This window comes from Mugil cephalus, chromosome 3 (assembly GCF_022458985.1).
Source record: "Mugil cephalus isolate CIBA_MC_2020 chromosome 3, CIBA_Mcephalus_1.1, whole genome shotgun sequence".
In the NCBI taxonomy this organism is placed as follows: domain Eukaryota; kingdom Metazoa; phylum Chordata; class Actinopteri; order Mugiliformes; family Mugilidae; genus Mugil; species Mugil cephalus.
In genome coordinates, this window is record NC_061772.1 from 18,888,605 (window position 1) to 18,910,850 (window position 22,246).

The following is a 22,246-nucleotide window of genomic DNA, read 5'->3' on the forward strand; positions in this document are numbered from 1 at the left end:
AAACATTTTCAAAGTCTGCGGGTATTTACAGATGCATGAGAGCCCTCTGATTTTCATCTTAATCCAGTTTCTCCCACACAAGGTTTTCCAGACTTTTCAGATTCTCTACCAGGCGCCACGCTCTCATCTATGTACACCGATCAGGCATAATATTATGACCACCTTCCTGATACTGCGTAGGTCTCCCTTGTGCCTCCAAAACTGGTTCGACTCACTCACTGTGGTGTCTGGAAACACAATGTTGATCAGTTTGGGATCTAGTGAATTTGGAGGCCAGGTCAACACTGTGTGCTGTTTTTCATGGTTTTTGACTTGTTCCCAAACTGTTTGCTTTTTTTTTTTTTTTTGTGTGTGTGTGTGTGTGTGTGTGTGTGTCAGGGACGACACTGCTGGGGATGAGTGTTATTTCTATGGAGTGGGGGTGTCTTGTCTGGTCTTGTCTGGTCTGGTCTGGTCTAGGTGAGTGCTACGTGTCTAAGTAACATCCACACGAATGCAACAGTGAATCGTCACAGGATGCTCAATGCTATTTACTTCTCCCGTCAGAGGTCATAATGTTGTGGCTGATCGGTGTATGTGCCGTGTGTATGGACACTAACACCCACACACCCAACACATGTTGAAGATGCTGTTTTTGCAAGGAATAATGGAGAATAATAAAAAAATCTCACCATGGAGCAAAAGTATCACAACCAGTACACAACATCAGGGACTTGCATCACCCCTACAGCAAAATGCTCTGCAAAACTGAGATGATAAAACTGTTTCTCAAAGAATATTCGACCATGCTTATGTGCATGTCTCGTCAGACTTTCATTGAAATCAATCCAGCTGCTGCTGCTGAGATATTTTAATTCCCGACTCAGAAAAAGAGTCAACTTTAAGGCCCGTATATTTCCCTGAAATCCATAGTTTCAAGGATTTCCAAGTCTAGGGGGAATTCACTTTCTTGGGCTCAGCAGCTGAGCAAAATCGTATTTGTACTCGTGTGTAACTCTCAGTCCATGGGCTGAGGGGCACTTCCAATAAAGGAGAAAGGGAGAAAAGGAGAGGGGAGTGAGAGAGGTGCATGACTGGCAGCCATGAGAATGTCATTAGGATTAGCTATAAAATGTAGGCCATCCTCTATTTTTCTCATATTGCCCACAGAGCAGCAGTGGGCACCTTATGTGTGCGGTAAAGCAAATGCAGGGGGAGGAGGAAATCTGTATTTTTAATGGGTTTTGGTTTGGTTTACTGCTTACACGGGGTTTTATAGATTTTAATCATCATACGTCTTTGCAGCGAGACAGCTAGGAAAACAATATGGTTGTGTCGTCCACTTGATCTTTAGGCGGTGCTGCATTTTTTTTTTCCAATTCTAGTTTAACAAAGGAATGAAACAAAGCATTAGGATGCAAGGAAAAACTCCATTAATAAAGCCTTGTATAACATATAACCTAGAGTGCATATAAAATTGTGCGTTCCTGCAGACCTTTTCTTTTAGTTCTTCTTTTAGATTAGTACCATTATATTTCATGAATTAGAAACAAGGAAGCAGATTTTTAAATAGTTTGCTCTTAATTATGTGATATCTTATATTTTGTATGTTAAAGCTAACGTGTAAACCTTAGTGCCTCCACCTAGCTTATGATTATAATTAGTTCCTACAGTCCCTCTGTCCTTTTTACACTTGAATTCATTTCTTTTTTGTTTTGTTGTACTTGGTTCTGTTTCACTGTTCCTGAACACCAGATGTTCATCCAGAATACATAAAACCACGTTGCTGTAGGCTACTTAGCCCCGATGGTCACTCGTTACGTGTATTTTATATTAAATCACCACTAGCTTAAGATGCAGATGTTGCCAAAACGCTCCCAAAATTTGCAGGGTTTAAGTGTACTTTTTCAGTTGTGGTTCAGTGCCCACACTCACTTGGTCCACTCACCCCCCCCCCCCTTTGTGTAACGCTACTTGATAGTCACTGGTGGGTGTCCTCATTTAGAACATAAGAGTCTGGAGCATTCGAAAGTTCTCATCTTGGCTCGTTGCTCGTCTTGTATGCTAATTTTAGTTTAACATCTCGATTAGCAGTAAAGCACAGCTCTTGTCTGTCTAATGAAAATAACACATCAGAGGCAAAGAACTAAATACCACTCGCAAGAGCTCTGTTTGTTCTCGGAAGCCGAGGAAATTTGCAGATCTCAGCCAGGCTTCTGAGAGACTCAGACACGTGTAAACCAAAAAAAAAAAAAGGCTGGATGAGACAGAGGCAATGATTCGCAGTCTGTCGTGATTCTATGTAGTGTGTAGAGAGTAATGCTGACATGAAAAGAACATTTTGACAAATGGAAATAACTCAACATTTGTACAGTTTGTTGCTATTTAACCAGGAAGTACAAATATTGGGAGTAGGGTGAATGATCTTCTGTTTGAATGAGTGTTGATTCTCCTGTGTCAGCAGTACACTACATGTGTATACAATATTGTAAAACACACTGAGACCTATTCTTATTGAAGTCTCGATGGGGGGAAAAAACGAATAAATAGAAAACATGATGAAATTTTAATCCTCCAGTTCCCTGGGCAGTGTGAGAACTCTTCAAGCCTGTACATGACTTCTGTGGTTAAATCATTATTTGAGCTGCTTGACAGATTGCCGATGAACTTGAGTTACTAAGATGGAACAGATTTAATGTATTTATTAAAGAATTAAATTGTGCAGTCAAAAATCTACCACTAAAACATTTTTATTCTGAATCAGTTGAATCAAATCAAAACTATTCTCAATAAAATGTACATATGGTAGTAATAAAAATATGTAAAGTAAGTAAAAAAAAATTTTTAAAACTTTTTTAGGAGTAGGTTAATTTGTATTAACCAGGCAGTGTAACCCAGCACCCAAAGTGACAGTATTAAACTGTAAGTAAAGGCAACATAGTCTGAGGCTAACAACACTGACACATATTTTATTTTGTCCAACAAAAAGAGAAAAAAAAAGAGTTTTGTGCAAATTAACATCTTCATTTTGGTCCATGGTTCTTAGCCGACATGCAAGCACAAAACAACTTGTCAGGTTTTATTAAAACAGAAATGATATACAGTGTTATACTTGTCTTTGCCTAATATTTAAATTTGTTTGGTAATCTGAACATTAAAGTGTGATAAACATGGAAAAAAAAGAAATCAGGAAGTTTGCCGACATCTTTTCACACCACTATAGTTAATAAGATTAAAAAATAAAAAAACAAAACAAAACAAGAAACATTTATCCCACCGTCTTTATTGTAGATCACATTTATCTAATTCAAAATGTTTCCAAAGCGGAATTTTAAATTCTAACCGTTTTCTTTTCTGATCCTCAGTCTTCATTGAGAACGGACACAGCAGATCTATCGCTAAAGCGCTATTCACTCTTTTGTCCTCCCTAATTGACTCAGATGATTATGAGCAAACAGCTGTATGCATTAATGAGCGAAGTGTAAAATCCCTAAGGTAAATCTGTTAAGATTACCCAGCCTTGGTCCAGTTAATGTGAAAACCATTTATGATATAATGACAACATAAATCCACAAGTATTCACTAATCATATGCTAATCTTCCAATTTCTAACAGCTACAGTGTATAATCAGATTAGTTTCACACATATAGCATGTTATACCTGCCATCTACTGTATTCCTCCGTCTAATCTGCATAAAGTATTTGACTTGTACGACAGTTGTTTCATTTTAAAGTCCTGGTTGTATCTTATGGAGCCTGGTTTCACATGATAAGGAAGTCAATGAACATGTGACAGAGAAAGGAGATGGGTGAGGGTGGAAGGTTGTCAGTAGACCACTTAAGTACATCTGCAGCAGTGGTTGGGATGACGGAATGCGGGAACAACCATCAGTATCAGAACTTAGCCGTCATCAGAAGTGACAACCCACAATTCACTGTTTATGCCACCGGTCATTGGAGACATGCACGAGTAAGAGATTCTAACTTGCCACCAGAATTATGGAAACTCCTGTAACACTTGTGCGGGGGCGATGACATTTATAGATGGCGCTGTGAATGCAGGCTTGCGCTGAAAGAAGTGTCAAGAAGCACCCACACACTCTGAAACAAAAAGGAAAGAAGTGACTGACTTGAATCTGAGAGAACACCTGTGGAGCATTTTTTTTAAGAGAACAACAAAACCATTTTTAGCAAAACTAGATCGATCTTTGAAGTAGGGAAGAACATCTCGCCACAGCTTTGTGCAAAACAATTTCCGATTACCATACACTGACCAGCCACAACATTATGAGCACTGAAAGGAGAAGTAAATAACATTGACCATCTTGTGACAATGCAATGGTCCACTGTAAAATGTTTGGACCTGGCATTTGTTACATAGATATATACCACCCACCTAGACCAGACCAGGGACCCCCAGCCCATACCAATGACACTCCTTGGTGGCAGCAGCCATCCCCAGCAGGATGCAGCCTGATACGGACACACACACAAACAAACTTCACTAGATCCTAAAGTGTTCAGGCATCTGTGGGATGCACCTTGTTATCAGACCCCACATGACACCCTCAAAAAGGCACATGTCCATTCTCTGACATCTCAGAACTGTCTTGGGAGGCACAAGGGTGGTCATAGTGTTATGCCTGATTGATGCATTTTGTCAGATTCTGTATATTATACTACAGTCATGTAAAATATCTGTCACCTGGTTGGATCGTTGGAAGTCGATCCATTTGTCTGTTAATCTTGGTATGATATGAGAACGTGATGTAATGTGGTAACATAGAAATAAAGACAAAGTTCACAAACTACACAGTCGCATGCTGATGCTGCAGTTTTCTGTCTGTTAGCGTATTCCTGTTCTGACAACACTAAAATTATTTTATTTTTCAGACACAGTGTACCATTCCCTTTACTGGATTTTCAAGCGTCAGTCAAAATATGTGTTTTGCAGGTCCGAAGTGAATTCACCTTTTATACAACATGAATTTATATGGCATAACATTATATTACTGTTTTATTCCGGCAAAACAAATGTACAGTATGGGAACCAGAATAAGTGGTAAAATGGCCGCCTTATGAATTTAAGTAGGAGTAGGATGTAAAAAAAAGGAATGAAATGCCACTGTTAAACAGCTAGGTAGTAATTTTACGCTACTCAGAATCCTCACTGTCTTCAAACTAGGTAAAATGCTAATTGTATGTTGGACAACATATGCTCCATGACTGGAGGGGGTAATTACTTCCGGTTTTATTAAACAAGGAAAAACAAAATGAACAACAGAGTTATTAGAAACAGGTTTCTTTCTCGTGGCGAGACACAAAGCCTGTCTTCATTTAGTCAGAAATACAATCAGTGCAATTACTAGAAGAATGGCGAGTGCATACAGACGTGCAGTGAGCACTTGCTTTTATAATTAGCATTGCGAGGACAGAATAATTGACTGAAAATATAATCAACTCCCGCTAAGCTGAAAGCATTATAAACTGATGGACAGCAGCCGTTATTTTCGCCATGGCATCGAACAAGGTTGTTCTTGGATTTTTTATTTCTCAACGACAAACTACAGTTTCCAAGACGACCCCATGACATGCCGTCACTATGTTACTACGCCAGGTGTCTCGCACAGAAACCGATAACGAACGTTCTACTTGTTTTTCAAGTTCTGTTCTCTGGAGATTGCAAGTTTATTGTTTAATTATCTCGAGAAAACAAAAGGAATGTTTCATGAGATAACAAGATAATTTGTCATGAGGAAAACTACTTTTGTCTTGAGTTCACCATGGTAATTGTGGTGAAAGTTGAACAACTGAATGGGTATCTGGTTTATTTGATCGCATCTGATTTCAGCCTTCGGTATCACTGAGACCCCGCTCTGAAGTTCCTGTTAGGTTTGATTAGACAACCCAATAATTAACTAGGTTTAACCTGAGATAAATACAAAAAATAAATGAATAAGTTTCCAATTTCTATTATTTTCCATAAATAAACCTTTGATCAGATGTTTGCAAACTGTTCTTGATAGTACAGGACAGAGGTTGAAGAGGTCTTTGAAGTACATGACAAACGTTGATGCTGGTCCTTTGTGATTCACATCCCTCCATCTATTCTCACAAATTGCTGAGTTGAGGGAGTTGCAAATGGGCAGGTCGGCAAAGAAAAACCATTTAAGATAATCATTTAGATGAGGTCTAGCCTGTCTGTTTCAAAGATTGAAGCTACATCAAATTTACGGAAGTAATAAGAATATTAGCTTCATGCAGAGTTGTGTAATAATAAAGTTTCAAGATTTTTTTTTATTATTCCTTGGAGGATTTTTTTTTTTTTTTGTTTAACCAGAGAACTTATTAACACTAATTCCAAAGGACCTTATAAGAGTTAGATGAAGATTGCAGGAGGGGGGAACAATTTATCTCAGTATGCCCTGCTTAGGTAGAAGAACGGCCTGGCTTCATTGTGCCATCTGAGGTCATTTAGTTTCAGAGCGGCCCTTTGGCCCCTGGGACTATCTACCTGAACCATCCATTAATCTTCCACTCTAACCATTGGCTGGTTATGCAAGGCCCTTTTGTCAAACTAATACAAAAGCACGCAATTCTACCGGAAAGAAGCACTTACCGCTCCGTCTGTAATTGTGGTATTATCTGGGTGTTCATTATCACTTGTGATGAAGTTGTAATTAGTTTTGTTGTTGAAAGATTTGGGTAATGTTGGTGTGAAAGGAGAGGTGTAAAATTTACCAAGGTTTTGTTAGTAGGTGGTGGCAGATAATAGAGCGTTACTTACAGCGTATTTGTTGCTTCATAGCTGAACTAAGGAGAGGAGCACCGCCGAGCTCCAAGGATTCAGGAAAATCATTAGTAGTCAGGACCACTCACATCGCCAGAAGCTAGGCTACGAGAAGAAAAAAGATGTCAACAATGAATGGGTGGCACTCCTCAGAACATCTGAAAAAGGGTTCTTTTAAAAAGATGTCAACCTGGCTATACACAGTAGGCGATATGTCTTGCATGTAATTCTTGTAGATAAGCAAACTGGAGCCTGAAGCTGAAGCTTATCGGTCTGTTTAAGGTTTCAATCCTCACATGTGGTCATGAGCTACGGGGCTGGTGGACGGAGGGGTCACTGATGAGATTGCAAACACAAGGGCAATGTTGTCACAGCCTTCGGGACGTGGGTTAGAAGCTTGCATACCCCAAAGAGTTCAGAGCAGAAACGGCACTCTTTTTATAGTGAAAAAAGTCACTTCAGATGGTTCAGATATGAATGCCTCTCTGCGGAGGTGTTCTGGACAGATGCAACAGGGAGGAGATCTTGGGGCAGACCCACAATATTCTTAAAGCCTTAGAATGCCTCGGGATCCCTCAAGAATGGCTAGTGGATGCAGGTATTATAAATAATGTATGGGGTAACTTTCCTCAGTGATAGATGGATATGACAACTGCAAATAAGATGGATAGATCTGGCTATGGACTGGACTCGGTCAGTCTTTCCGTCTGGTGAACTCCAGGCTTCAAATTCAGACATCATTTAGACAGTGAAAGAAAAGTAGGAATCCAAATGAATACATTTCCTAATATGGGAAGCAAGGGAATTCAGATTATATACATAAAAAAGAGGGTTCAACTTGCATTTTAATATAATTACAAGATGAACAAGACTCTGGGGAAAGCTTTTTGTTTTATATAAATAGCAAATCTGCATGTTCCAGCAAATAAAAACCTACAAGTTTGGAAAAGACAGCATCTTTGTCCGAATTGTGTAAGTACACAATCAACTGATATTGCATCTTGGGTTATTCAGTATTTCTCTTGTACATGTAAATGAGATGTGCATGCATGGCTGCATCTACATTGTAATTTGTATGCTTCTGTAATGTAGTCTTAATGAGAAAGACCGGCCTCTCTTAGGCTTGCTGTAATGTACCTCCTGGACCCCTGTTGAGTGTTCATTATGTGAGTAACTCAGAGGGTTAGGGCCTTTTAAGACTCTTTCGATTATTAGACATCATACCAAAGTTACCATGCTACGTTTTTATGTGCCTATGAGTTGAAGCAATATAATGTGAACTGTAAAGATACAAGTGATCTATGTAAAACGGTGTCACAAAAAAGACAAAAGTTGGTAAAGATCAATTATATATATATACACACACACACACACACGTGTGTGTGTTTATATATATATGCACACACTCACTGGCCACTTTTTTAGGTACAACTGTTCAATTGCTTGTTAACACAAATAGCTAATCAGTCAATCACATGACTGCAATTCATTGCATTTAGGCATGTAGACTTGCTGAAGCATCAAGATGGGGAAGAAAGGGGATTTAGACTTAGACAGACTTTAATGATCCGCAAAGGAAATTACTTCATCATTATAGCTTTGTTGCACATAAAAGTAAACACCCCTAAAACCACAAGTAAATAAAATGAGATTAAATTAAAGTAAAATAAAAACAAACAGTGTAATCAGAAAAAAAGTACAGAATTAGCATTATGAAAATATACAAAAGTAGTTTGCAAAATAGTGTCCAAGGTGATGTGGATGTTTGGCCAATTGCATAGCAAAGGTGGGGTGGATCGTGTCGTCATGGTGTTTCTCGTCAGTGGAGTTTCCTTATCGGCTGAGGGAGAAATGTAAATACAAACGGAGTGTGTCTGCCTGTAGAGACCCGAAGCCGGGCACAGACGCACTGTGGTCTCATGAACCAAGTCTCCAGAGCACCTCCCATGACACACTCCCTCTGGATCCCATCAAGCACACACAGTCCATCGATCCTGCTGCTGAAGACCTCACGTTCTCCGTGTGCGCTGATGGCACCGCTGACCCGAAGCTCCTTCTCCGTTCCTCGACCGCCAACTCCAGCCTGGCATCTAAAGCACTTATTCTGAAGTTTAGCGGGAGTCTCATTCCTCACTCCGGGCAGCTCAGGGTACAGCCAATAGCAGGAACACACCAACGGACACAACGGCCGCTCCGCCGAATTCCACAGCCAGCGACCAACGACACAGCCGAAAAACTAAAAGTCCAGAAAAAAACAAAATAAGAAACAGCACAAAGGACTTGATTGGTTCAAGGCACAGACAAACAAGTCAGAAAAAAAACAACCATTAACGCACTAAGAATAATCTAAAAAGGTTATTCTTCAAGGAGCTACTATTTTTCAAAAAAAAAAAAAAAAGTGGTATGATTGTTGGTGCCAGATTGACTGGTCTGAGTATTTCAGAAACTGCTGATCTACTGGGAGTTTCACGCACAACCATCTCTAGGGTTTACAGAGAATGGCCCGAAAAAGAGAAAATATCCAGTGAGCGGCAGTTGTGTGGACAGAAATGCCTTGTTGATGTGAGAGATCAGAGGAGAATGGGCTGGTTAGAGATGATAGAAAGGCAACAGTATCTCAAATAACCACTTGTTACAACCAAGGAATGTAGAATACCATCTCTCAAACCTTAAAGAAGATGGGCTACAGCAGCAGAAGGCCGCACAGGGTGCCACTCCCGTCAGTGAAGAACAGAAAACTGAGACTACAATTCATACAGGCTCACCAAAATTGGACAATAGAAGACTGGAAAAACCTTCCTTGGTCTGAGGAGTCTCAATTTCAGCTGCTACATTCGGATGGAAGGGTCATAATTTGGCGTAAACAACGTGAAAGCATGGATCCATCCTGCCTTGTATCAGTGGTTCAGGCTGGTGGTGGTGGTGTGATGGTGTGGGGGAAAGTTTCTTAGCACACTTTGGGCCCCTTAGTCCAAATTGCGCATGGTTTAAATGCCACAGGCTACCTGAATATTGTTGCTGACCATGTCCATCCCTTCATGACCACAGTGTACCCATCTTCTGACGGCTACTTCCAGCAGGATAATGCACCACGTCACAAAGCTCATATCATCTCAAACTGGTTTTTAGAACATGAAAAGGACTTCACTGTACTCCATTGGCCTCCACAGTCACCAGATCTCAATCCAGTAGAGCACCTTTTGGATGTGGTGGAGCGGGAGATTTGCGTCATAGATGTGCAGCTCAATCTGCGGCAACAGCTTGATGCTATCATGTCAATATGAACCAAAATCTCTGAGGAATGTTTCCAACACCTTGTTGAAAGTATGCCACGAAGAATTAGGTTCTAAAGGCAAAAGGGGGTTCAACCCTTTACTATCAAGGTGTACCTAATAAAGTGGCTGATGAGTATATATGTATATAATACTACTGAATATTTTTCAGGACCATGTGCTGAACCATTAACTGTGTATAATAATTGTTACTTACAGCCTGTGATCTGAGCTTGCAGTGATTTTGTTGTATGACACATGGTCACATGGAAGGACTTCTCATTACAAAGAAATGGCTTTGAAATTAAAGCAAAAATAACCATTTCTCACATGTTCAATATCTCTTTTTGAATGATCATTAAGTGGAGTATTCTTTTGAATTTCCACATCTCCATGACCCAAAGATGCTCAGCTCAGATTGCTCACAAACAAGAAAACTTTGGAAATTAAAAAGTTTTATTCTTTTTATCTGAAACCCTGGTGTAAGTGTAAATGTACTATTCATCAAATATTCTTGATATAGTTTTTTTTTTTTTTTTTCCTGAATTGATTTTTCATTTTTCAGTGTTAAGATTGATATTAGTGTTCCACTAATAACTGGAATAAAAGTCCAAACAGGAATAAACAGGCCTCATGTACCAGTAAAATAGCTCCTAATAAACATGTAAATACTTGAAAATTGGTTGACGTGATGACTTTCCTGAAGGGAAAGAAACACAGTCATAGCAAGACGAGTTGTTGTATAAGTGTCGTATATGAATTTGTGAATGTGGCCATCAACACTGAAAACCTTCAGTTATATTTCCATCAGATTTGAAGCCACCCAATGGGTTTAACCACACAGTTATGTTGAAATCAATGAGCAGTGCTTGATTAAGTTGAAGAAATATTTTCCATGTAAATGTAGTCAAAGTCAATTCGACTGTATTTTAAACTGATAAAGACGGGACATTAATAGTGAGAACTAATATAGAAACCCATCCCCATTACAATTAAATACATTTCTTGCCGTGATTATTAAGAATATTTGAATAATTTGGTTATAAATCCAGACCCTCCATCCACCACTACTAGATCCCCTGTATATATAGGTGTTGTTTTCAGTATATTTCTCCTCCCACCTCAGCCTCTGTGGGGTGTGAACTCTATAGTTTGGGGGTTGGGTTTATTCCAGATGGCCCTTAGCGCTGCACAGCCGATCTGCTGAGTGTTATTTTAGCATACAGCGCCCTGCTGCCTCTAAGTAGCTAATTTGAGTCCATGGAAATGAAATGTCTGCACTCACTATTTACTGTAAGTCACTTCTCCATTTGTACTCTAATAATTCCAACCAAGAGAACACAATTAGGGCTCAATCAGCTCCGAAAGCAGCTCTCAAGTTCTCAGTGGCTAATAGTCTGAGCTTCATTCCTATGGCATGCGTGTCAAGATGTTATGAAGCATATTTTATAAATTGCCACATTAAAAGCCTGCATTTAATGTTCCCCAAAAAGAATGAATGCAAGTTCAGTGTTCTGGGAAAACTCTTCACTAGAGGTGGAGTATACCCTGGACAAGTCGCCAGTCCATCGCAAGACTAATACAGAAAGACAGAAAACCATTCACACTCACACCCACTGTCTGTCTTTGAGGTCAGTCTCTGGATGGTGGGAAGTACCCAGAGAGAACCCATGTAGACAGAAAGAAAACATGCAAACTCCACGCAGAAAAACCCTGGTCGTTTTGAACCCAGACCATCTTGCCGGGAAAAACAAACTATTGCACAATTAGAGGCAAATATAATGAGGTTCTTCAATGGGCCATGATTCTTAAGATGATTCATATCGTACTCAGACTGAATTCTCTTTATCATCTTCCACACTGACATTAGTTATAATGTGTGAAGATGAACCCTCGCGTTCCAGATTTTACGATTAGCAGCTGATGAACACATTTAGAAAGTGACATAAAGATCAAAGCAGGGTTAGACAGTTAATGGCTTGTTGACGTGTATTTATTTTATTAGCATTTAGAGCAGGGGCCATTTTAATTCAGGGATCACATGCAGCCCAGTTTGATCTCATGGGGGCCGGACCAGTAACATAACGGTGTATTAACCTATAAATAACAACGACTCCAAATGTTACCCTTTGTTTAGTGCAAAGCTCATTATGGAAATGTTTGACATTTATTGAACAACCGGACATTTCTTAAGACAAAGAAGTCCAATTTCTGTGGCTCTCAGTGTTGTGTTATGTCCACAACTCTTACACAAACTGTGTGAACCCTAGGAATAACGGTTTGCTTTTATTGGGAAAAAAAATGTCTTCAGCTTTAATGGCTTGTTTCTTTTGTTTCCATATTACAGTATGGAACTGCCAATATCAGGGGACTACCTTTGAATGCTAATGGGGAAGATCTAGTTCTGATGTGAATGCTAACGCTATGGAAGAGGATGTAATGGAATGCAGGCAGAATCCTAAAAGCCTAAAATGACAGCTGGTAGTGGCTTTAAGGCTAAACTGATGTTTAGTAATCGTAATAATGCATTCATTCATTCAATAATGCTTCTTACTTGGCAGAATAGACAACACATTCTGCATACTGTATTTAAAGGCAGTTCTTTCTGGAAAGTGCTCTGCCAAGTGGGAAATAAAGTAAAAGTGGTGGACACTGTGTTGGATTTTACCATTTATTTTAGTATGTGAGGACAGTAAAATGTTTAAATGTTAAAAGTTGGAGAAATATGCTCGTGCACTTAATTATTGACTGTTATTTGGGAACACTGACGATTCTGAGGTAAATGTAAAGATAAAAATACATAGCAAAACTACTCCAACAAGACGGAACAACAAGCTCAATTTAACTGGTGCAATGTCTGGTATTGATATTGTTATTAAAACTTTATGGAGTCATCTCCTGAATACAAGGTTGCCGAGCAACCGGCAGTTTACAAGAAGTTATTATACGTAGTCCTGCTCAATGTATGTAACTTAATATTTAACACGCAGATACGGAAGAGATGTAATTTTTTTCTCATGAAAATAAAACTGTATTCTGTTTATTTTTATTCACTGTATTTTTTTCTGCTTGGCTTTTGTATGGGCAAATATTTTGTCTACGCAATCATACCAGAATGCAGTTGTTTTTTCTTCGTCGTCATTGGAACACATTATTGTGCAGACTGTAAAATGTTGGCCGCACAGCCGCCGGCATTTACAGTATGCGCCATTGCGACGTTACAAAAGAAAATCAAAAGCTTTCAACTCATTCGCTGCCTGAAAACAAACGAAACCTTCAGAATGAATCAGCGTTAGTGGTGCATTTTTCTGAGAGCATCAAATAAACTAAATATGTACCAGCCTGAAAGCAGGGGGACGGAGTAATAGTCGCCTTCTTGCGCTTGATTATGGACGATACATGTAAATGTTTCCTCAGAGTTTACAGCACCTCTACAAAAGCCTGGATTGAGGGGAAAATGGAAGAAACACACAATCCAAAACTTTGTAGTTGCATCTTTCACAGTAAAGTATCTGCCACTGTAAGGACAGTCTCTGTTGCACAGAGGAAGCTATGTCAGGCTTCAACTGGCTGGCAGTGCTCACGAGTAGGGCAAATGTCTTATTAGCTTTATTTTTTATTTTTTATTAATATTACTAAACATAAATTACGGAGCTTGCAGAGAGACACTGACATGGTCCACTGTGTGGGTTTAGGTAGCATGCAATGTAATTATTAGATTAATAATTACATTGCATAATTATTAGATAATTATTTCTCTTTTCACTGCTGCTATAAAGGTCTGTCTGTTGCAGGTCTATAAATGTACCTCTTCCTATTAGAGAACTTTTGTCTGCAGTGTGGGAGATTTGATCTCAATGATACAGCAGTAAGTTGTCATTCCGATCACACCGTTGCCTTCTGCGAGAGAGACACTGCCGTTTCAGTCAAGCAAGCATGTTTACCTCTGCCTGAAGAAAGTTGAGAGCAAAAGTGGGTCATGCTTGGGATAAGTGTTGCTATATTTGTCAAAGGATCCAAACCACCAAACTTGCAGCGACAATTGCCCATCATGTCCACAGCTGAGAGTTTCTGCGTGACCCAATAATTGCCTCCCAGCCACAGATTTTGTGAACAATGCACCATCTACTGTGTGTGGCACCCATTTATTCCATAACTTATTCTGCTCTCACAGCAGGTTAGAGTGGAAGAAAAAAATAGACGGTCTCCCTATTTCCTCCAAACAATTTAAAGTAAATGTGCTAGTACAACAAGACAAAAAAATGATAATTTGTGCATCGGTTGCAGCTCAGCTGCTGTCACATTTGATGGTGTTCCCCACTTTGCAGTGTATGGTGGCACTTTTTCCACATTGGTGAAGGTTTTTCTTCCTTTCAAGTACCTCTGAGGAGCACATTAATCATGTCCTTGGAGAAGTGACAGTCAATGAGATTGCAGCTGTGGCTGACAAAATAAACTTAAGGCACTGATTCCCCAGAGAGCCATTAAAGTGTCCCTCTGGAGCTGCCCCAGGGTTTATAAGTCTCTGATAGTGCAGATTCATAACCTTCTCGCTGTTTCCAACCCCTCCCCATGACCTATTAAAGCCAGGCTGGACCTAAAATGCTTCATCAATGCTAAATGAAGCAACAGATACTGTTTACTGTAGCCACACCTCCACTCTGCAGTTTTGACTTGGTTTTACCGTGGTTACCTTTTTACCAAAAGGTAACCACACATGCCAGGTTTTGAAGTGCCAACCTGCCAAGAAAAATGTCACACCTCAGAAGAAGCAGAGTGAATGAAGCAGTTCAGCCATTTCTGAAATCCTGACTCAGCCGACATTTTTCCATCGATACCAACAAATAGTTAGGCAGTGATCTGAGTCGCACCAAGGATGTGTGGGGCTTCTTTTGGGTTAACTTGTTCGTTTTGTGTTTCCATAGCTTATCCCATTATCTCAACACTTTATCTAGTGTTCAATAGGACAAAGACATCAAGGAAATCTCTTTCTAATGTGTCTTGTGGCTGTTTTAGTTGATTCCCAGTCACCTCCACCTCTCTCTTTCTATCAATCGTTCAACATCTGTTTTTTTTCTGTCATATTGTCACTGAGACCAACTTTTTACCACATGAAAGCAGCTGCGCTCATGCAGCAGATTCAGAAAGACGTGAGACCTCCAAGACGAACACATCCACCAGACTGCTGGAGAACTACAAATTTGGGCCTTATACTGTGATTAATGGGTAATCTGCTCTGGGACTCCAGTCCGTGGCTCTATTCCCCATGCTGCAATATTCAGGCACTCATTCAACCAACGCTGCTCATCAGAAGCTCATTATACAAAGTATACATTTCTTTCATGTCTGCCTGGGTTAGCCAGTGCAAGTAGATTCTATCTGTTGACAAAAGACAGTCAGAACATGAGACACAGAAGCATATTGAGCTGCCTGAGACGCCACGACTGTGCAAAGTCATTTAGCTTCTGGTGTCAGCGGCTGGAAATGAGCTTTCTAATTATAGATCTGTCTTGTGTTAACACGATATATTTGGCCATGACACAACAAGGTGTCGTGGTATACTAACGTTCCGAGGCAAAGGTTTACATCACCTGGTGAATTCCATAGGGATAATTCTAAATTTCATAGATTTTCTTTTACAAAAATTTCTTCACTTCACTTGTACTTCAATCATGCATTAACCTCCTAAGACCAAAGCATTTGTTTGGGATTTCTTTAGGATAAGATTAAGAACTTAAGATCAGGCATTTGGGATTAGTAGCACCTAAGAAGTATAAAAAATAAGTATCTTTTGAAAAACAAAAAACAAAAACAAATGTGGACACAGGGATTATTTCACTGTATATTACAATTTAAGTCACCAATGTGTACCAAAATATGAAACTGTGTATTTTAATGCAAAATCAGAATTGGAAACAAGTACTTATGAATTTGTTAAATTTTCTTGTCATATCAAACTAGAAAAGGCGATAAGCATAAAAACAAGTGTATTGACACTTGGCTACCAGACAAAAGTATCTCCTTATGAGGAAAACAGGTCTAAATGAAGCACAATAAGCTGAGACAGATCTAAAACTTAATGTCCCCATATGAGGACGCCGGGTCTGAGAAGTTTAAGAAACTCAAAGTAAACTCTGATAAAAACCTGAACATTTAATCATTAATAATTATAGTTACTTATTTGGTTGTTTGTATTTTTATTTCCTCTACATGTTTGGTGTGTGTGACTATTACTGCTGTTAGGAGTTGTCCACCTTACGTCAATATATGGATGTGTATTGTATACATAAGTCTATATAACATAGCTCTATTCTTAAATAGCCTGATTTGGCCTCCCACTCCCTCACACCACCACCAGATGCGCACACATGCCAAAAAAGCCAAGTGCGTCAGCCCGTGTCCTGCTGTGGTGTCCAGGTGGGTGGTGCATGTCTAAGTAACATCCTCACACAAATGCAAGATTCAACATTTTCCCAGCAGAACATTGAATTGTCACAAGATGGTCAACATTATTTGCTTCTGGTGGTTTTAACATTGTGCCTTTTTACGTGGTGTATGACGTAAAAACAGGCAGTGCTTTAATCCAACTTTCGTTCTGCTCTGAGAAATGCTGCACTTATGCTTCTAACTCTATCGGGCAGCTACGACCCAACCTGAATGAGTTTTGTACCTGATGGTTTTGGGGCCACTTTTGTTTGGGCACAGTTTGAGTCTCACTCTTCTTTTGCTAAGAAAGGGTTTGGTGTTTGTAGCCCTTCTGCCGCCCTCACAGTGACTGTGGAACAATGGCATTGTAATGAAATGTGTTCACAAGCACAGAATGAAAATAATCTAAAGACTCCCATATTGTTACATATACTGCATTGCATTTTCATTCATGCATACATTTAGGCATGCTGCAGCCTGTTTTGACTGCATGTGTCACGGCTCTGAGTTAATTTGATTTCCATGTACTGTATCTCCCATTCCAGCCACCAGATGTCCTCAGTCTTTCAGTGTATGCCTTGTCACCTGTCCGCCACACCCAGCTCACCTGTTAATTATTTCCAAATTCACATCCCGGTAAAAGGCTACATACTTGCTCTCTTCCACCTCTTCCCACGTCGCTTAATGTCCCTTCCTGGTGCTCAAGCTGCTTTCTGTTGACCTATGATCTCTGCCCCTGAGCTTCAGCAATAAGCTCATCCCATCTGATTTCAGTCTGCCTTTGGTTCTTCCTCTCTGCTCTTCCCTCCCACACAATTTAAGGTCATTGCAAATTATTGCATTTTGCGATGATCCTATGGGTTCAGATAAGCAGTGAAAAGACTCTCACTCACCTTAAAGAAGTGGATACAGTAAAAAGGCACAACAAAAGGAAGAAGATTTTTCTCTCATAATTAATTGGCTATATTTACATATAAATGGTGTTAACCTTCCCCTCAATTTCACCTCATTTGTCACAGGCAGGTCTTAACGTGTTGTGGTCAGACTCGTGGTTGAAGGCCATTGCGATATGATTTGAAGTATTAAACAACTGGCCTTGAATAAGAATTGTATATATGTGTATTTATACGATATGGATATTTATACAGCAACAAGTTAAGATAGACTTAGCTTTTGTATGTGTTTCATGTAACATTAAGTAGCCTAATTGTTTTTAGTTCATTAATAAATGAGTAAATATTTGGTGTTCTTGGAATACTGTTAAATCATCCCTTTTATCCTGGCTGCACCGCAACTTATATATATTTTCTTCATTTCTTTTTACCCTTCAACATTTATTTTCTGGGTCAGTGGATAGGCTTGCTCGCTGCTTGAACGCTGCTCTTGTTTACAGTCTAATCTGAGGGTGCAACACTGACCTGCATCCCAAAGCACCATCCCTGGCGTGGCTTCCTTGTTGACACGGTGGAGCAGCCGATGCGCGCACCGTGTAACTGCCGCACTCACTAAACTGACGCCACTGTTCTCTCTCAGCCCTCATCAGTTGATGCAGGTAACCCTGACAACCTGACAGTGTACACAACTTAGAGGCAGGCAGGCAGGAGAAGGGTAGCCTATGATTAATGGCTCTCAATAAGGACAGGCCCCAGAGGAAAGAGGACTGATGGAGCACGGATGAGGCGGGAGGAGGCGATTTAGAAGCTGGATCCTGTGTTTTTTGGTAAAAGTGCCGTATCACACATTGTTCGCTGAGAGCAAACTCATATCCTACGACCTTCAGTGTGTTCATATCCTTAATGGAATCGGTTCGACTTTGTCAGCTGTTGTTAATTTACCCGATTGAAATTCTTTGATTAATTTCTGTTGTGACAACTAAGGACAGCCTACCTATCTATTACAGAGATTTCCCGGATCCTCCGCTCTCCGAGTTTCTTTTGAAAATCCCATTTTCACCTCCGAAATTGCAAGTTTCTGCAGCCTGGACGGGGGGAACTTTACAAATTGATTGCTGAGAAAACCCTGAGATTTTTAATCTGCTGCCCGCTTTAATAGATGTGCTCTATAAACACGCACGCGCGACACGTTTGACGCCACGCGGTGACTGATTAGGCCAATTCAAACGCGACCAACTCATCCCCCCTTGCCTTGAGGAAACCCCTGCGCTCGAGCTTTGGACCATTCCTCCGTTCCTCCACATCCAGGCGAGGTGAGAGCGGCGCACAGCTCCAGACGGATCAGAGAGGGTTGGTGTGGGTACACAGCAGAGCGCACGACTCACGGACTCTGTACAGCGCAACTCCAACACTAATGGATATTTACGTGGCTCTGTTTTCTTTTCTCTTTTTTACCAAACCATGTAAGTACAGGTCGTGTGACACTGTGAATACGCATGGTGAATTTGTTGTGTCTTGAGCTTCTTTACGTTCTTCAGTTTGCACCTTGCGCGCAAGAATGCAAACATTTTGGTAGTGTCTTTGCGCGGCGGCGTTTTTTTTCTTCCCCTTTTCTTTCTTTTTTCATCGCCTTCAATTTTATAGAGTTAGTACTAGAAAATTGCCAGAATGCTGATGACATAAAAGAGATGTTGCCTTTTACCTTAGCGAACGGTGCACCTCCAGCCCGTGGAGAATACAGGTGATGGCTGCGGGCAGATTCGGCGGATGTTAGTAGGAAGTAATTCCCCGTGCGATTTATAAGCCCCCAAACCTGCCGTTTTAAGCAGTGGGAGACACTCCGACGGTGACCATGTCCGTTAGTTAAATTAAGCAGAATTTTTAACGTCAGGTGTAATCCTCTCAGCAGGTTGTGTTCCCTACAGCTTCACACCCTCTAACCTTCATTTCTCCTCTCCAGCTTTGACTTTCGGATCAGATCAAGACTACCAGATTGATATCATCAATGAACTTGACCTGGCAAATGCCACATATGGAATTACCCAAGTGGCGGGGCTTCACAACGGCAGCAAAGCCTTCATTTTTCGAGGTAACGCACGCACGCTGATAATGTTTTCTTCATTAGTCGCGCCGCTCGAGTTGAGGGTGGCTTTGTCTCATCCTTTCATGGCCGCGCGCATACCCACACGCACGCAGCTCGTTTCAATAGTTAGTGTGAACAAAGCCACGCTGCGCCACACCTTTAGGTGCCTCGGTATTAGCAGGGTGGCTGAGACAGAACACCCCGGAGAGCCTCCTCTCATAATTACCCCTCATTTAATCTGTCCGAGGCTGCCTGCGTTCTGTGTTTTACCATTGATGTCACTGTAATCGCAACAACTAGTGGTCAGTGGATGTCAGGTGTGTTGCACTGTGAGGACGGGGAAGGGCGAGCAGCATGTGGAATCTAAGAAAAAGTAAAACACAAATGTCAAAGTTTGGATAGTAAGAGTGAAGTGACTACTATAGTGTGCATGTGTCATGTTAGTGTCAGAGGACTGGTGAACTGTTCTGTACTCACTAAACTCCGGAGGATGAAATACAACTTGCTTTTCTTTCTGTGTTGTGCCATCGGCTTTAAGCAGAGACAAAATTGTTAGAGAGCTGAAGTGCAGGGAGGAGAGTGTGTGATACATAGCACTGAGGGGACAGAGGGATAATTTCTACGACTGTGTTTCTGTGTTTTTGTCTCTCCCTTGGCTTAAATGTGGGTGTTATTTTTAAGCCTCGATACTCAAAGGAAGCTTAGTTTTTTGTGTTTTATTTTGTCATTGTCCTTTGCTGTCCTATCCCAACAAAAATACGATTGGTGGGGGTGGAGAGTCTTTTCTACTTTTCAGGCATCACCATTCAAATTCAAAGATACTGGCACCGACTCCAGCAGCTCGAATCCAAACTCGGCAGCTCCGGGTGTTGAGACTCATATCAACCCTGGCGTTGAGACTCGTACGAAGCAAAGTGGTAGTGTTTTGTGTGTTGCGCGCGCATGTGGTTTTATTTTGTAGAGTGCTTGGCTTGGTGTGCCACTGGCTCTGATGAATGAAAACAGGGCAGCTTGGCGAACTCTGCCGAGGTGAAGCTGTCCAAGATTCATAGCTGGAGGCCACACGGGATGCACAACCTTACTTTTTAACTCAATACACAGAAGCCCACACACACTCCTACTCCAAGTTGGATTCCCTACAGTTTCTGGGCTCCCAGGGTCGTGGTACAGCAGCCAGATAGAATGGGAAACTGAAGGCCAGTCCAATGGGGAAAACTGGACCAATTGAATACTAGAGAGGATGCTTGTTTTGTGACCTAATTTAACACTTTTCATAGCCTTGTGCTGTTTCCATGGTCTTGTAACCCAGATGGCTCCACAGAGCAACAGTTACCACGATTACTGGGTTCTTGTAGGAAATTGAGAAGTTAGGTTACAGCAACAAACAGTCCGTGATTATCCGTCTAGCAAAAGCTCTGCTGAAGCCGCCGTGGCTGATTGGGTCAGTGATTATTCAAGATGACTTATGTATGCCGTATGCAATCATGTTCTGCGCTGATCTCAATGTCATATTTCACCAGTTTGATTGCATAAATAAATAGTTGGGTGGGGGCACAATATAAAGAGGGTAAAATGGGTGGAAAAGGGGAGCAAAGCAGGAGCCCTGAAAGAGAAAGAGGTGCCAGCTCCAGCAGTGCCTATGGCTGGACACTGGGACCAGTCCCCAGTTTTCCATTCATTGGTGTACAGCTGATGGTTTCCATTGGATAATAGAGTTCAGTATATTATCTTATTTTCTTCAGCAGAATAATTATCCAGCAACGGAAGTGAGTTGAGAAACGGCAGATGAGTGCAATCTCCGCTAAAAGGTCCTCATTTGAATTTGCAATCCAACCTTGGGATGAAAAGAACCAGAGAATGCTTGTAATCCCCCATGGTGCACTGTGTCTGTAATATTTGCATATTTGTCATAGTTTGTACCTTTTTATCACCATGATAGCTTACACTGCTAGAACAAACTGTGATGTATTGAGTAAAGTTAGTTTGCCCAGGCGAGAGCTGACCTAGTTTCTAATCCTACATGGGAACCCAGATTGTCAACCTCATTACTCAGACCCCCCCCTGTCCCAGTGTTGATTTAGGTTTAGAGTAATGGTGATTATCAGTTTGTATTTTGGTGTCCCCTGTGGGTAGGTTTTAGGTCAGCCTGGTTTAGAGGGAAATGTCTGTTTAAAATACTTGGACAAACATTGGAGACATTAGCAGACATTCTTAGTTACTAAAAAAAAAAAAAAAGAGAGAGAGACGCTCAGTTTTTGCTCATGTTCAACCAGAACCTGGATATAACCTGTATGTTGAACTACAGCCTCACCTTCACAGTTCCACTCAGTCCTTACTTATTTGGAGACATGCCTTTGGCTGTGATTTGCGCTCACATCCAGATTCTTCTCGGCCTATTTGGATCAGTTATTGATCCTAGATAAATGGTGTTGGTTTACTGATGGTTTGAACCATATAAACGGTGAGTTGACTTAAACACATTGCTAAACCCACCCACTGTGCTGGACACCCAGCTATCAGATATGCCTGACCAGCATGGATCCATCTGTTTTCTGTAAAGATTATTAAAGTATTCTGATTCAGATTTTCATTGACTCGCTTGTTCAGAATCACTAATGTTAAACAGTTAAAGGGTAAACAACAAAACAAATGCGGCTTTGATCCTGATATCCTTGAGATCTATAAACACGCCTTTTATCAGCCTTTTAGGCTAATTATCCTTAACGTGCAACAGCTCTGCAGTCTGTTGTTCAGACCAAAATGATCTGTAATTAACGGTTAATCGACCCTGATGTAGATCCC

At 40.7% G+C, this 22,246-nt stretch overlaps 1 protein-coding gene across 1 annotated transcript in view; it reads left to right on the forward strand.

Moving 5' to 3' along the window:
• Nucleotides 1–18,641: 18,641 nt before the first annotated feature.
• LOC125005460 (protein kinase C-binding protein NELL1-like) overlaps nt 18,642–22,246 on the forward strand; it is a 221,566-nt gene continuing 217,961 nt past the window's right edge. The window contains exons 1-2 of the mRNA XM_047580815.1: nt 18,642–18,824; nt 19,322–19,450. Of these exons, the coding sequence (XP_047436771.1) occupies nt 18,776–18,824; nt 19,322–19,450 (178 nt within the window). The 5' untranslated portion in view covers nt 18,642–18,775. The remainder of the gene's footprint in view (nt 18,825–19,321; nt 19,451–22,246) is intronic.